At 43.6% G+C, this 13,797-nt stretch overlaps 1 protein-coding gene across 2 annotated transcripts in view; it reads left to right on the top strand.

Moving 5' to 3' along the window:
- Window positions 1–13,797, top strand: part of auh (AU RNA binding protein/enoyl-CoA hydratase) — a 331,460-nt gene that overhangs the window by 287,446 nt on the left and 30,217 nt on the right. For both annotated transcript variants that reach the window (XM_060845395.1, XM_060845386.1), the window contains one exon: window positions 6,962–7,009. In XM_060845395.1, coding sequence (XP_060701378.1) covers window positions 6,962–7,009 — 48 coding nt within the window. The remainder of the gene's footprint in view (window positions 1–6,961; window positions 7,010–13,797) is intronic.

The raw sequence follows: 13,797 nt of genomic DNA, 5'->3' as shown, positions 1-13,797 counted from the left end.
CGTTGTATCAGAGCCAGTTTCAAGACCAGAAAGTTTGCTGTTCGTGCTACGTTCCCATGAGATTCCATCACCCCTTACATTTTCCAAAACTGCATACCTGTTTGAAATGGGTATATCCACAAAAGACCCCTGCACTCACTGCCTACCTCTGTTGCCTTTCCTGGAGTTAACCCATCTATGTGATTGTATCTGACACCTTTCCCCCTTCCTATAACTGCCATCCATCACATACTGTTGCTGTTGCAAATTCCTCATTGCTTCTAATTGTCTCTCCAATCAATCCATTCAATCTGATAAGATTTGCAGTCAGCAGCATTTATGGCAGATATAATCCACAGTAACCCTTAAACTCTCTTTAAACTCCCACATCTGACAAGAAGTACATATCACTCTATTAAAGGCCATTTTTGCTCCTTCACAATCTACAGTTCCAGGCAATAACATCTTATTCCTCTACAAACACTGCCCCAGGTTAAATTAATAGTTATGGCTTATATTTTAAGTTTAATCAAGAAACATATCTCCAAAAACATAATCAAGAAAGAAGCTACTCTATTCACTACTGCAGATTTTCTGTAGGCCAGACTTAAAACAACGATTAATTTATCTGATTCTGTGGTGTGAACTTTGCCCAAAAGTTCCTCCAAGGTCAGTTGTGAATTTCACTGTTTGATAATTTTCCCAGATGCACTCTGATGTCCAGCCATACAAGAATTCAAACAGCAAAGGCAGTAACTGTGCAGGTTCTCTCTCTCTCTCTCCTGCAATCCTCACCATGTGCTTCCTTTCTCTGTTCTTCTCCCTTTTAAAACTGCTGTTGATTTAACTTTTTTCTCCAAAGTTCCAAAACAGTGCAACAGCATATAAAACAGTAATTGCTGCTCCTGGAATTCAAGGAAATCACCTCCAACACCTAAAATACCTCAAAAAAGGAGCAGCTGTTGCAGCCAGAATTTTTTCTCATCCTCCATCTTGGATTACTCAGAATCATCTTTCATCTTTGCTCTGTGGGATGAAACCGGAGCACTTGATGCAAACCGATGCAGACACTGGGAGAATGTGCAAAGACCACACAGACAGACATCTGAGGCTGGAATCAAAGTCGGATCTCTGGTGCTGTGAGGCAGCAGTGCTAAACACTGAGCCACCGTGCCAAAGTGAGATAAATTAAAGGCAAAATCCAAATGTCAATCCAAAGAGGTTCTTTAGGTATATTAAAGAAAACATAATAACTAGAGAGCAACTAGAACCCCTCAAGGACCAATGGACATGTATGTGTGGATGATGGGTGAGGTCCTCCATGAATATGTCTCCTCTGTGTTTACCGTGAAGAAAGACATAAAAAGTTAGTGGTGATGTTTTGGGGTCAGTACATATTACAGTAGAGGAGATGTTGGACGTAATAGAATGTATGAAGGTGGATAAATCTCCTGGTCCTGACCAGATATATCCAAACACTGCTAGATGCTGGGGAAGAAATTGTGGGACCTATGATTGATATTTTTGCATCATCATTAGCTGTGGGTAATGTCCCTGAAGACTGGAGAGGAGCAAATGTTATGCCTTTATTAAGGTAGGGCTGCAAAGAAAAATCTAGGAATTATAGACTAGTAATCCACAGTAATCTGTGGTGGGTAAGTTGAAAAGATTCTGATAGGTTTAGGTAAAGGTTTGTAGCTCGGGTGCCAGTTGTCATGGTTATGGATATGTTCGCCGAGCTGGGATGTTGATTTGCAGATGTTTTGTCACTTGTTTAGGTGACGTCTCCAGGGGCTTTGGAGCCTCCTTTGGAGCGTTGCTGTACTCTCTGTTCTCAAATTTATTTGCTTCCGTTTCTGCTACTTCGATTGCTGGTTCTGGTTGTTCGTTGTAGTGGCCAGTATATTGGGTCTAGGTCATTGTGCTTGTTCGTAAAGTCCGTGGATGAGTGCTATGCTTCTAGGAATTCTCTAGCTGTCCTTTGTTTAGCCTATGATCGTTGTGTCCTCCCAGTTGAATTTATGGTCACTGTCATCTGTGTATATGGCTACGAGGGACAGCTGGTTGTGGCATTTAGTAGCTAGTTGGTGCTCGTCGATGCGGATTGCTAGTTGTTTGCCTGTGTGTCCCATGTAATGTTTCAAGTAGTCTTTGCATAGAATCTTGTAAATGTCATCAGTCTTGCACATGATGGGTATAGGGTCTTTTGACCTGGTGAGTTGTTGTCTGAATATGGCTATCAGTTTGTGGGCTGTCATGGATCCCAGTGAGCAGAGACGTCTGGCTGTCAGTTTCCACTATCAATTTCCGAGACATTTTATGTAAGGTAGCCTTGAACAGTAGTAGACCCACCAGCTTTAAGGGCATTTAAATGGTCATTGGCTAAACTTATGAATGAAAATGAAATAGTGTAGGATAGATGAGCTTCTAATTGGTTGCACAGATCAGGGCAACATCGAGGGCCAAAGGGCCTATACTGCGCTATCATGTTCTATGTTCTCTAGCCTGGCTACAGAGTTAGGTCGTGGCATGTCCTCGTTGTGTTGTAAGTCTGTTAAGCATCTGTGAATGAAGTTGCGGTGATATCCGTTAATGGTGAAGACTCTAGAGGTGTACTTCTTCCCTTCGTAGGTCAGGAGTGCTGCATTGTGCTGCAGCCCTTTTGAACAGGGTCCTAATGCAGCCTCTCTTGTCTGTATTTGGGTGGTTGCTGTTGTAATTCAGGACCTGGTCTGTGTGTGTGGCTTTTCTGTACACTTCTGTGGTGAATTCACCGTTCGGCGTTCTCTGTACCATCACTTCCAGGATAAGGAGTTGTTTGTTGGTTTCCTCCTCGCTTGTAAATCTGATCCCTGTGAGCATGGTGTTGATAATGGGGTGGCACAGTGGCTCATTGGTTAGCACTGTTGCCTCAGCACCAGGGACCGGGTTCAATTCCCACCTTGGAGTGTGGAATTTGCACATTCTTCCTGTGTCTGCATGGGTTTCCTTCGGGTGCTCCGGTTTCCTCCTACGTCCAAAAATGTGCAAATCAGGTGAATTGGCCACGCTAAATTCCCCATAGTGTTAGGTACATTAGTTAGGGGTAAATATAGGATAGGGGAATAGGTCTGGATGGTTTACTCTTCGGAGGTTCGGTGTGGACTTGTTGACCCAAAGGGCCTGTTTCCATACTGTAGAGAATCTAATCTAATCTAATCTAATCGTAATCCAGTGTGTGTTCTCAATTTCTGTTCTCTTAATGATAACAAAAGTGTTGTCTACATATCTGATCCAGAGTTTGGGTTGGATTTGTGGTAGGGCGGTTTGTTCCAATCTTTGCATCACTGCATCTGCTATGGCCCCAGAGATGGGTGAGCTCATCGGAAGTCATCAAGCACAGGTCTGGTAGTTTGAGCATGCCGTCCTTGTTGATAGGTTCTATGTCATATTGTCTGTTCTGCCTGTCCAGGAGCTTGGCTATTGTCTCTCTGGCTCGAGTTAGGCAATTGAAGTGAACAGTGCCGAAACGTCAAATGAGACCATTGCTTCATCCTTGTCTATGTTGATGTTCTTGATGTCGTCTAGGAATTCCTGTCAACAAGGACGGTGTTCTCAAACTACTAGACCTGTGGTTGATGACACATTCAGCAACCAAATATATGAACAGATCAATGGAACACCCATGGGCTCACCCATCTCAGGGCTCATAGCAGATGCAGTGATGCAAAGATTGGAACAAACAGCCCTACCACAAATCCAACCCAAACTCTGGATCAGATAAGTAGACAACAAAAATTGAGAATACACCAGATTATCAACACCATGCTCATAGGGATCAGATTTATGAGAAGACGAAACTGAAAATCAACTCCCTATCCTGGATGTGATGGTACAAAGAACACAGAACAGTGAATGCACCACAGAAGTGTACAGGAAAGCCACACGCATGGGTGGTGGTTGTTGTAATTCAGGAACTGGTTGATGTGTGTGGCTTTCTTGCACACTTCTGTGGTGCATTCACCGTTTTGTGTTTTTTGTACCATCACATCCATGATAGGGAGTTGATTTTTGGTTTCAGCTACAACACACTGCAGCATTCCTACACTCCTACAGAGTCTTCGTCAAGAACACATATCCCCACAACTTCATCCACAGGTGCCTAACAGACAAACAACATGACGAGGACATGTCACGACCTAACTCAGTGGCTAGGCTACCTTACATTAAAAAAATGTTTCAGAGCTGACAGCCAGACTTCTCTGTTGAAAATGTGTTGCTGGTTAAAGCATAGCAGGTCAGGCAGCATCCAAGGAACAGGAAATTCGACGTTTTGGGCATAAGCCCTTCATCAGCCAGACTTCTCTGCCCACTGTGATTCATGACAGCCCATAAACCGACAGCCACACTCAAACAACAACTCAGCAGAACAAAAAACCCTATACCCATCATGTGCAAGACTGACATAATTTGCAAGATTCCATGCAAAAGCTGCATGAAACACTATATAGGCAGACAACTAGTAATAGACAACCATGAGCACCAACTAGCCACTAAACATCACAACCAGCTGTCCCTAGTAGCCATACACACAAATGTTAGGGTTCACAAATTTGACTGGGACAACACAACAATCATAGGACAAGCTAAACATAGGACAGTCAGAGAATTCCTAGAAGCATGGCACTCATCCATAGACTCTATCAACAAGCACATTGGCCTTGACCCAGCATATCGGCCACTACAATGAACAACCAGAACCGGCAACTGGAAGTAGCAGAAACCGAAGCAAATAAATTCTAGAAGACAGTCTCTGGATCTCTTAACAGCGCTCCACAGGATGCTCCAAAGTATTGAAGACATCACCTTAGACAGGGGACAGATTGTTTGAAACTTCCCAGCTCAGCAAACATGCCCACAACCACAAAAGTCTGAGATAAGATATACATGCATTTGGAAAGATGGGGTTTGAATCAGAGCAGTCAGCACAGCTTTGTGCATGGGAGATCATGCATCACAAATTTGTTAGAATTCTTTGAAGAAGTGACCAGGAAGGTTGACGAGGGCAGGTGATAGACGTAACCTATATGGATTTTAGTAAGTTCTTTGATAAGATTCGACATGGTAGGCTGATCTGGAAGGTTAGAGCACATTGAATCTGGGGAAGCTGGCAAATTGGATACACAATTGGTTTAATGGTAGGAAGCAGAAGACAATAGTGGAAGGATGTTTGTCAGACTGGAGACATGTGACTAGTGGAGTGCCTCAGGAGTTGCTGCTGGGTCCATTGCTGTTTGTTAGTTATATCAATGATTTGTATGAGAATGAACAAGGCACAATTAGTAAGCTTGCAGATGACACTAAAACAGGTGGTATTGTGGGCAGTGAGGAAGATTATCAGAAATTGCAGCAGGACCTTGATCAGCTGGGGAAGTGGGCCAAGAAATGGCAAATGTGAGATCTTGTATTTGGAAAGTCAAATCAAGGTAGGCATTTCATGGTGAATGGTAGAGCCTTAAGGAGTTTAGTGGAACAGAGGGACCTTGGGGTTCAAATGCACGGTTCTCTGAAAGTGCAGTCACAGGTAGACAGGGCAGTGATGAAGGCTTTTGGCACACTGACCTTCATCTGTCAGGGCATTGTGTATACTAGTGGAAAATTATGTTGCAGCTGTACAGGACTTTGGTGAGAATGCACTTGGAGTATTATGTTTAGTTTTGATCTTCTTGCTATGAGAAGGATGTTATTAAACTGGAAAGAGTGCAGAAGAAATTTAAAATGATATTGCCAGAACTCAAGGGTCTGAGTTATAGGGAGAGGTTGGGCAAGCTAGGACTTTTTTCTTTAGAGTATAGGAGATTCTGAGGGATCTCTTAGAAGTGTATAAAATCATGAGAGGCATAGATAGGGTGAATGCACTCAATCTTCCCTCAATCAGGGTTGGGGAATTGAGGACTAGAGGGCAACAGTTCAATGTTGGAGGGGAAAGAATAAGAGAACCTGAGCTACACCTTTTTTAACACAGGGTGTTACACATATGGAATGAGGTGCCAATGACATTGTTGAGGCAGATACACTAACAACATTTAAAAGGCATTTGGACAAATACGTGGATAGGAAAAATTTAGAAGGATATGGGCCAAATGCAAGGAAATGGTGTTAGCATAGGTGGACATTTTGTTCAGCATGGACCAGTTTGGGCTAAAAGGCTGAAGGACTCCATGACTGACATTCTTATCACTCACCCTATGAAAACCAAACATTGAGTGAACAGGGCACAAAACTTTGACCATTTAATAGGTTTCCTATCAGTGACTCTTGCATGTGGACATCTGGTATTTTCTGACTTTCTTTTTAATGAGACAATATTGACTAATCTGGCTGTGAAATTGATGATGGTTGAATATGTAGGTTCAGTATATATGGAAAGTGACTTTTTCAATCACAGTTATTTTATAATTTGCACTGATGGAAATACTGCTGAGGTGGATTAAGTCAAATGTCAGATCAAAAAATATTAGAGTCATAGAGTCATAAAGATGTACAGCACGGAAATAGACAACCCATCCATGCAGACCAAATATCCTAACCCAATCTAGTCCCACCTGCCAGCACTCGGCCCATACCCCTCTAAACCTTTCCTATTCATATACCCATCCAAATGCCTTTTGAACGTTGCAATTGTACTCGCCTCCAACACTTCCTCTGGCAGTTCATTCCAAAGAACGTACCACCCTCTGCCCCTTAGCTCTCTTTTATATCTTCCTCCTCTCACCCTAAACCTATGCCCTCTAGTTCTGGACTCTCCCACCCAAAGGAAAATACTTTGTCTATTTATCGTATCCATGCCCCATATTAATTAGAAAGGACATAACACTATTTTTCTTGTGTATATAATTTTGGTCAGAACTATAAATATGTCTTAATAAATTAATCTTTGGTTAAGATATATATTGATGTCTTTATTGAAAAAAAATGCTATCAACTGTTTGTTCCTTTACAGGTTGATTTGAAAACTGGTTTAGCAATAGAAGAGGCCTGTTATGCTCAGGTATGAGTTTTAATAGTTTGTATTTCTGTATTCTGTATATGTGAGTGATTCATAGTTTATCTGTATGCACAGTTAAGAGAAACCAAAACATTTTCTAATAATATTTCATAATATAATAGAATAACGAAACCAATTAATTGTTTCCAATACTAACTTCACACATGATGACAATTGAATGGTGCATATAAAATGCGACTTTAACTCTGAACCTAAAACCAAACAGGTTGTCAGAAAACGATGCAAACCCAATGGAGCATTGATTTAGGATTTTCACAGACTTTTGTATCCCTACAAATAACTTATATTTTTAAAGTGATAAAACCCATGTAGATGCAGAACCATTGTGTTTTGCACTTTTACTTTGCATTTTTATGTTTTCCTCAGTTACTCCTTCATCGAGTACCATTTCTGCCGAAAAGCTGTTTACCTGTTCCCTTTGCCACTTTGTAATAAATTGTTTGAAAGTGTTCTTCTTTATTTCAGGATCACCCTGGTTTCTGCTCTGAATAAGTACAGTTGAGATTGCTACTTAGCCACCCTATTTTATGAATATCTTTGTTCATTATTATTGTTGTGTTACTTTTGATGGAAATGTCTGTGTGGTGCACCAGTTTGCCATTCAAAATAACTGTGAAGTACTTTATAAACACAAGAAAAATAGTGTTATTTCCTTTCTAATCAATACTTGTTGGCCCTATCTCTTAAAGGCATAAAGATTCATTTGATGAAGATTATGAAGTTATCCAGAAAATATTGAAGGAAAAAGATTCCTTCTACAGGGTTTACCTCAATGACAACTTATCACTATCCAAGCATAATGCAACCAAAATATTCACAGGACTGCAAGCTCAGAGAGAGATGCATGATCCTTTGTTGAAACAGAAAGTAGACAACTTTAGTCATATGCAGACCATGAAGACTTTACTTTAGACTTTAGACTTACAGTGTGGAAACAGGCCCTCCGGCCCAACAAGTCCACACCGACCCGCCGAAGCGCAACCCACCCATACCCCTACATTTACCCCTTACCTAACACTACGGGCAATTTAGCTTGGCCAATTCACCTGACCCGCACATCTTTGGACTGTGGGAGGAAACCGGAGCACCCGGAGGAAACCCACGCAGACACGGGGAGAACGTGCAAACTCCACACAGTCAGTCGCCTGAGTCGGGAATTGAACCCGGGTCTACAGGAACCTGTCTAGGATTCATCACTAATCCTTGGTGAAGATGAGTCAACTCTGAAGTAAATCCAAATTTTTGAAAAAACTTAATTCAGTGTTCATCCAGCAATCAAGCTGCTGCAGGTTATCAGTAACTTTTCCCTTGGTAACCCTCTGTTGTCCATGCTTTGGACACTTCAACCAGTTTCTACATAAATTCATTTTACACAGGTACTATAACAGAAACTTCAGCAGGGGCTGTTTATTGTAGAATGCCTATTGTGCAGAGAATAGTTATTCAGAACACCAAGTTTGCACCGACACTCTGAAGGCATACTTTACTAGTGAAATGAACAACTGGAGACGATTTGCAATTCAACACAGTTTTATTCATAAAATACACTAAAGATGCAAAAGGGTCCGAACGGCTGCATATGATGTCAAACCTTGCTCTTTTGCAATAAAACTCCCGATTCTTACATTAATTACTCTACCAGTCGCAATACGTTATGTCACAATCCAAATCTAAACCACTTTGAGATACCAGACTAGAACTAAATACAACCTATACAGTTGAAATTGGTCAGGCTGTTTAATCTGATGAACTTGGCAAGTCTTGCAAGTGGTCATCCTCTGTTTCTCACCAGGTAGTTGAAGCTCTGCTGTTAGGCCTGTTTCAGTCTTTACTGAGGGATAACTGCCAAGTATCCTTTCTTATTCCTCCCTGTTGTATCATTCAGCTGTTCTCTGTCCCTAAACTCATCAATCTTTAAGGTCAAAATCGTTGCGTCCAATAGATCCCCTCACTATGCATGGTCATGACTCAGCAAGTCTGCTTGTTAAACTCCAATACACAAACAAGTCTTGTTTTCCAGGGCAGTCTGGAAACGTCGTTGTCTGCCTTTGTCTTGTGCGGATGCTTTATGCTTGACCGCTCCTGAAAGTTTCATTGCTTCTGACTGTTCAAGTTGCCCATTCTGGTTTCAAAACTTGCCATTCAGGCCCTGGGCTATCTGGCCACAGTCCCTCTTTTTGATCCAAAGTAGCATTAGCAAAATAGAATCACATGACTCCTACCTTGTTCTCCCACTAGGCAGCACCTGGGCCTTAGGTGCTTCATTAAAACTATAAACTATACAGCAATTGAAAATACAAATATTAACACTAACAAATAAATACCATTGTCAGTACATGATTTGGAGATGCCAGTGTTGGACTGGGGTGTACAAAGTTAAAAATCGCACAACACCAGGTTATAATCCAGCAGGTTTAATTGAAAGCACACTAGCTTTTGGAGTGCTGCTCCTTCATCAGGTGATAGTGGAGGGCTCAATCCTAACACACAAAATTATAGCAAAAATTTAGTGTGATGTAACTGAAATTATACATTGAAAAATTGATTGTCTGTTGAGTCTTTCATCGGTTTGAATACCATGATAGTTTCACTTCTTTCATGTGTAAATCACAAAACCTTTTTTTTAAAAGTTGCATTCTCAGGATAGCTGTTAACAGTGTGTGATAGCTAGACAATATGTTGAAGGTGTTAGCCACCTGTGTTCTCTGTCTATGCCATGATGTTTAGATTGATTCTAATCTAAAAAGTGAGAGAACAGAGTTTTACACGAATTCATGCAGTTTTTGAGCAAAGTACAATGTAACTCTGCAAGTACAAATTCACCCCACAAAATATATTTGTGCATGTGGGTCTTTGTCTGTCTGTATGTGTGTGTGTCTGTCTGGGTTGGGGGTTGTGAGTGTGAGAAAGTGTATGTGTGTGTGTAGTGAGTTTAGAGTGTCTTAAGTCTGTGAGGAAGTGCATGTGAGAGTGTGGGAGTGTGTGTGTCTGTAAGGGTGTGTGTGGGTGTCTGCGCGTCTGTGTATATGTGTGTCCGTGTGTTAGATTAGATTAGATTACTTACAGTGTGAAAACAGGCCCTTCGGCCCAACAAGTCCACACCGACCCGCCGAAGTGCAACTCACCCATACCCCTCCATTTACCCCTTACCTAACACTATGAGCAATTTAGCATGGCCAATTCACCTGATCCACACATCTTTGGACTGTGGGAGGAAACCGGAGCACCCGGAGGAAACCCACGCAGACACGGGGAGAACATGCAAACTCCACGGGGAGAACGTGTATGTGTGTATAGGAGTGCATGTGTGTGTGTAGGAGTGTCTTGTGCAATGATGGTCACCTGTAATGTGACATGAACCCAAGGTCCCTGTTGAGGCCCTCGCTATGGGTATGGAACTTAGCTATCAGCCTCTGCTCTGCCACTTTTCACTGTTGCCTGTCCCGAAGTCCTCCTTGGAGGATGGTCACCCAAAGGTCCGAGGTCGAATGTCCTGGACCACTGAAGTGTTCCCCAACTGGGAGGGAACACTCCCGTCTGCTGATTGTTGTACCCGTTCATATGTTATTGTAGCCCATGCTCGGTTTCCCCAATGTACCATGCCTTAGGGCATCCTTGCCTGCAACGTATAAGATAGACAACGTTGGCTGAGTCTCAACTTCTGCCCTACCACCAAAATGGACCCGTTGGTTCTTGCAGCAGACACGGAGGAGTACATCAGACGAATGAGAATCTGGGAATTCTTTCAAGGTGCCAGCAGTGATCTCAATGAGTCCACTGATGAACTGAAACAGTCATCACAGAGATCTGTAGAGGAGCGACCAAAGAAGGTGTCAACTTGGACCCCACTGGAGGGCCGCTGCCCTGGGCTTGACATATATGCTCAAACTGTCAGGAAATATATAAATGCCAGATTCATCAGCCGTACGCACAGGGTAGAGAAACACATCACCCGTTGACATGAAATGCCATCCAGGCTCTCAAAACATTATCATCAAACCAGCAGATAAAGGAGGAGCCATTGTCATTCAGAATAGAACAGATTACTGCAAGGAAGTGTACTGACAACTGAACAACCAGGAACACTACAGGCAAGTACCAGCTGATCCGACCAAAGAACACGCCCGTGAATTAAACACATTGATCAGAACTTTGGATCCAGTCCTTTAGAGTTCCCTACGCGCCCTCATCCCATGTACTTCTCGTGTAGGTGACTTTTACTGCCTTCCAAAGGTACACAAAGCCAACACAACAGGACGTACCATCGTATCGGGCAATGGGACCATATGTGAGAATCTCTCCAGCTATGTTGAAGGCATCTTGAAACCTATTGTACAGGGGATCCCCAGCTTCTGTCGTAACCCTATGGATTTCTTACAGAAACTGAGCACCCACGGACCAGTTGAACCAGGAACATTCCTCGTCACAATGGACGTTTCCGAACTCTACACCAGCATCCCACACAATGATGGCATCGCGGCAACAGCCTCAGTATTCAACACCAACAACTGCAAATCTCCAAACACCATCCTACAACTCATCCACTTTATCCTTGATCACAATGTCTTCACCTTTGACAACCAGTTCTTCATCCAGACACATGGAAGAGCCATGGGGACCAAATTTGCACCTACTTGCAGAACATTTCAGGGAACACCTCTGGGACACCAGCACCAACCAACCTAACCGCCCTGTGGCTGAACACTTTAACTCCCCCTCCCACTCTGCCAAGGACATTGCAGGTCCTTGACCACCTCCATCGCCAGACCCTGGCCACACGACACCTGGAGGAAGAGCATCTCATCTTCTGTCTAGGAACCCTCCAACCACACAGGACGAATGTAGATTTCTCCAGCTTCCTCATTTCCCCTCCCCCCACCTTATCTCAGTCCCATCCCCCGGTTTCAGCACCACCCTCTTGACCTGCAATCTTCTTCCCGACCTCTCCGCCCCCACCCCCTCTCCTGCCGATCACCCTCACCTCCTTCCACCTATCGTATTCCTAGCGCCCCTCCCCCTAACTTTTATCTCAGCACACTTGGCACACCAGCCTCATTCCTGAAGAAGGGCTTATGCCCGAAACGTCGATTCTCCTGCTCCTCAGATGCTGCCTGGCCTGCTGCGCTTTTCCAGCACCACACTTTTCAACCCCAGTATGCCAACATTTTTATGCACAGGTTCGAACAAGACATCTTCTCTATGCAGGATCGCCAACCAACATTATACACCAGGTACATGGACGCCATTTTCTTCTCTGGACCCATCGCGAGGAGTCACTGATAAAATTACACAGTGACATCAACAAGTTTCATCCCACCATCAAACTCACCATGGACTACTCTCGACTATCTGTCTCATTCTTGGACACATGCATCTCCATCAAGCATGGACACCTCAGCACCACTCTACCGCAAACCCACAGACAACCTCACAATGCTATACTTCTCCAGCTTTCACCCAAAATATATTAAAACACCCATCCCCTATGTACAAGCCCTACGCATACACCAGATCTGCTCAGAAGAGTAGGAGCGTGACGAACACCTGGAAGTATTCAGGGATGCCCTCACAATGGGGTATGATGCTCAACTCATCGACTGCAAGTCCCGATGTGCCACAGCAATGACCTCCTCAGGAGACAGACATGTGCTGCAACTGACAGGGTACGCTTCGTTGTCCAGTACTTTCTAGGAGCTGAAAAACTACACCATGTTCTTCATGACCTGCAACACATTATCATTGAGGATGAGCACTTCACCAAGACCTTCCCCACACCTCCACTACTTGCCTTTAAACAACCACCAAACCTCAAACAGATCATTGTTCGTAGCAAGCTGTCCAGCGCTCAGGACAACTCCATACAACCCTGCATAGACGCTGCAAGGCGTGTCAGAGTGTGGACATAGATAACACCATTATGCGTGGGGACGCCTCCCACCTTGTACATGGCAGGCACTCATGTGACTCAGCCAACGTTGTCTATCTTATACGTTGCAGGCAAAAATGCCCTGAGGCATGGTACAATGGGGAAACCAAACAAAGGCTACGACAACGGATGAATGGGCACCGCACAACAATCAACAGACAGGAGTGTCTCCTCCCAGTTGGGGAACACTTCAGTGGTCCAGGGCATTCGACCTCGGACCTTCGGGTGACCATCCTCCAAGGTGGACTTCAGGACAGGCACAGCGAAAAGTGGCCGAGCAGAGGTTGATAGCTAAGTTCCGTACCTATAGCGAAAGCCTCAACCAGGACCTTGGGTTCATGTCACATTACAGGTGACCACCATTGCACTATGCGCACACGCGCGCACAGACAAACAAATACACAGGCGCGCGCACACACACCCACAAACACCCTTACAGACACACACACTCCCACATTCACAGATGCACCTCCTCACAGACCTCAGACACTTTACACTCACTACACACTCACATACGCTTTCTTGCACTCACAACCCCCAACCCAGACAGACAGACACATACACAGACAAAGACCCACATGCACACATATATTTTGTGGGGTGAATTTGTACTTGCAGACTTATATTGTACTTTGCTCAAAAACTGCTAGAATTCATGTAAAACTCTGAGCTCAAAAATTACATGAATTTATGTAAAACACTGTTATCACACTTTTTAGATTAGAGTCATAGTGATGCACAGCATGGAAACAGACCCTTCGGTCCAACCTGTCCATGCCGACCAGATATCCCAACCCAATCTAGTCCCTACTGCCAGCACCCAGCCCATATCCCTCCAAACCCT

Source organism: Hemiscyllium ocellatum, chromosome 2, assembly GCF_020745735.1.
Source record: "Hemiscyllium ocellatum isolate sHemOce1 chromosome 2, sHemOce1.pat.X.cur, whole genome shotgun sequence".
Classification (NCBI taxonomy): domain Eukaryota; kingdom Metazoa; phylum Chordata; class Chondrichthyes; order Orectolobiformes; family Hemiscylliidae; genus Hemiscyllium; species Hemiscyllium ocellatum.
The sequence above is the reverse complement of the archived record's forward strand: the minus strand, read 5'-3'. Positions and strand labels throughout refer to the sequence as shown.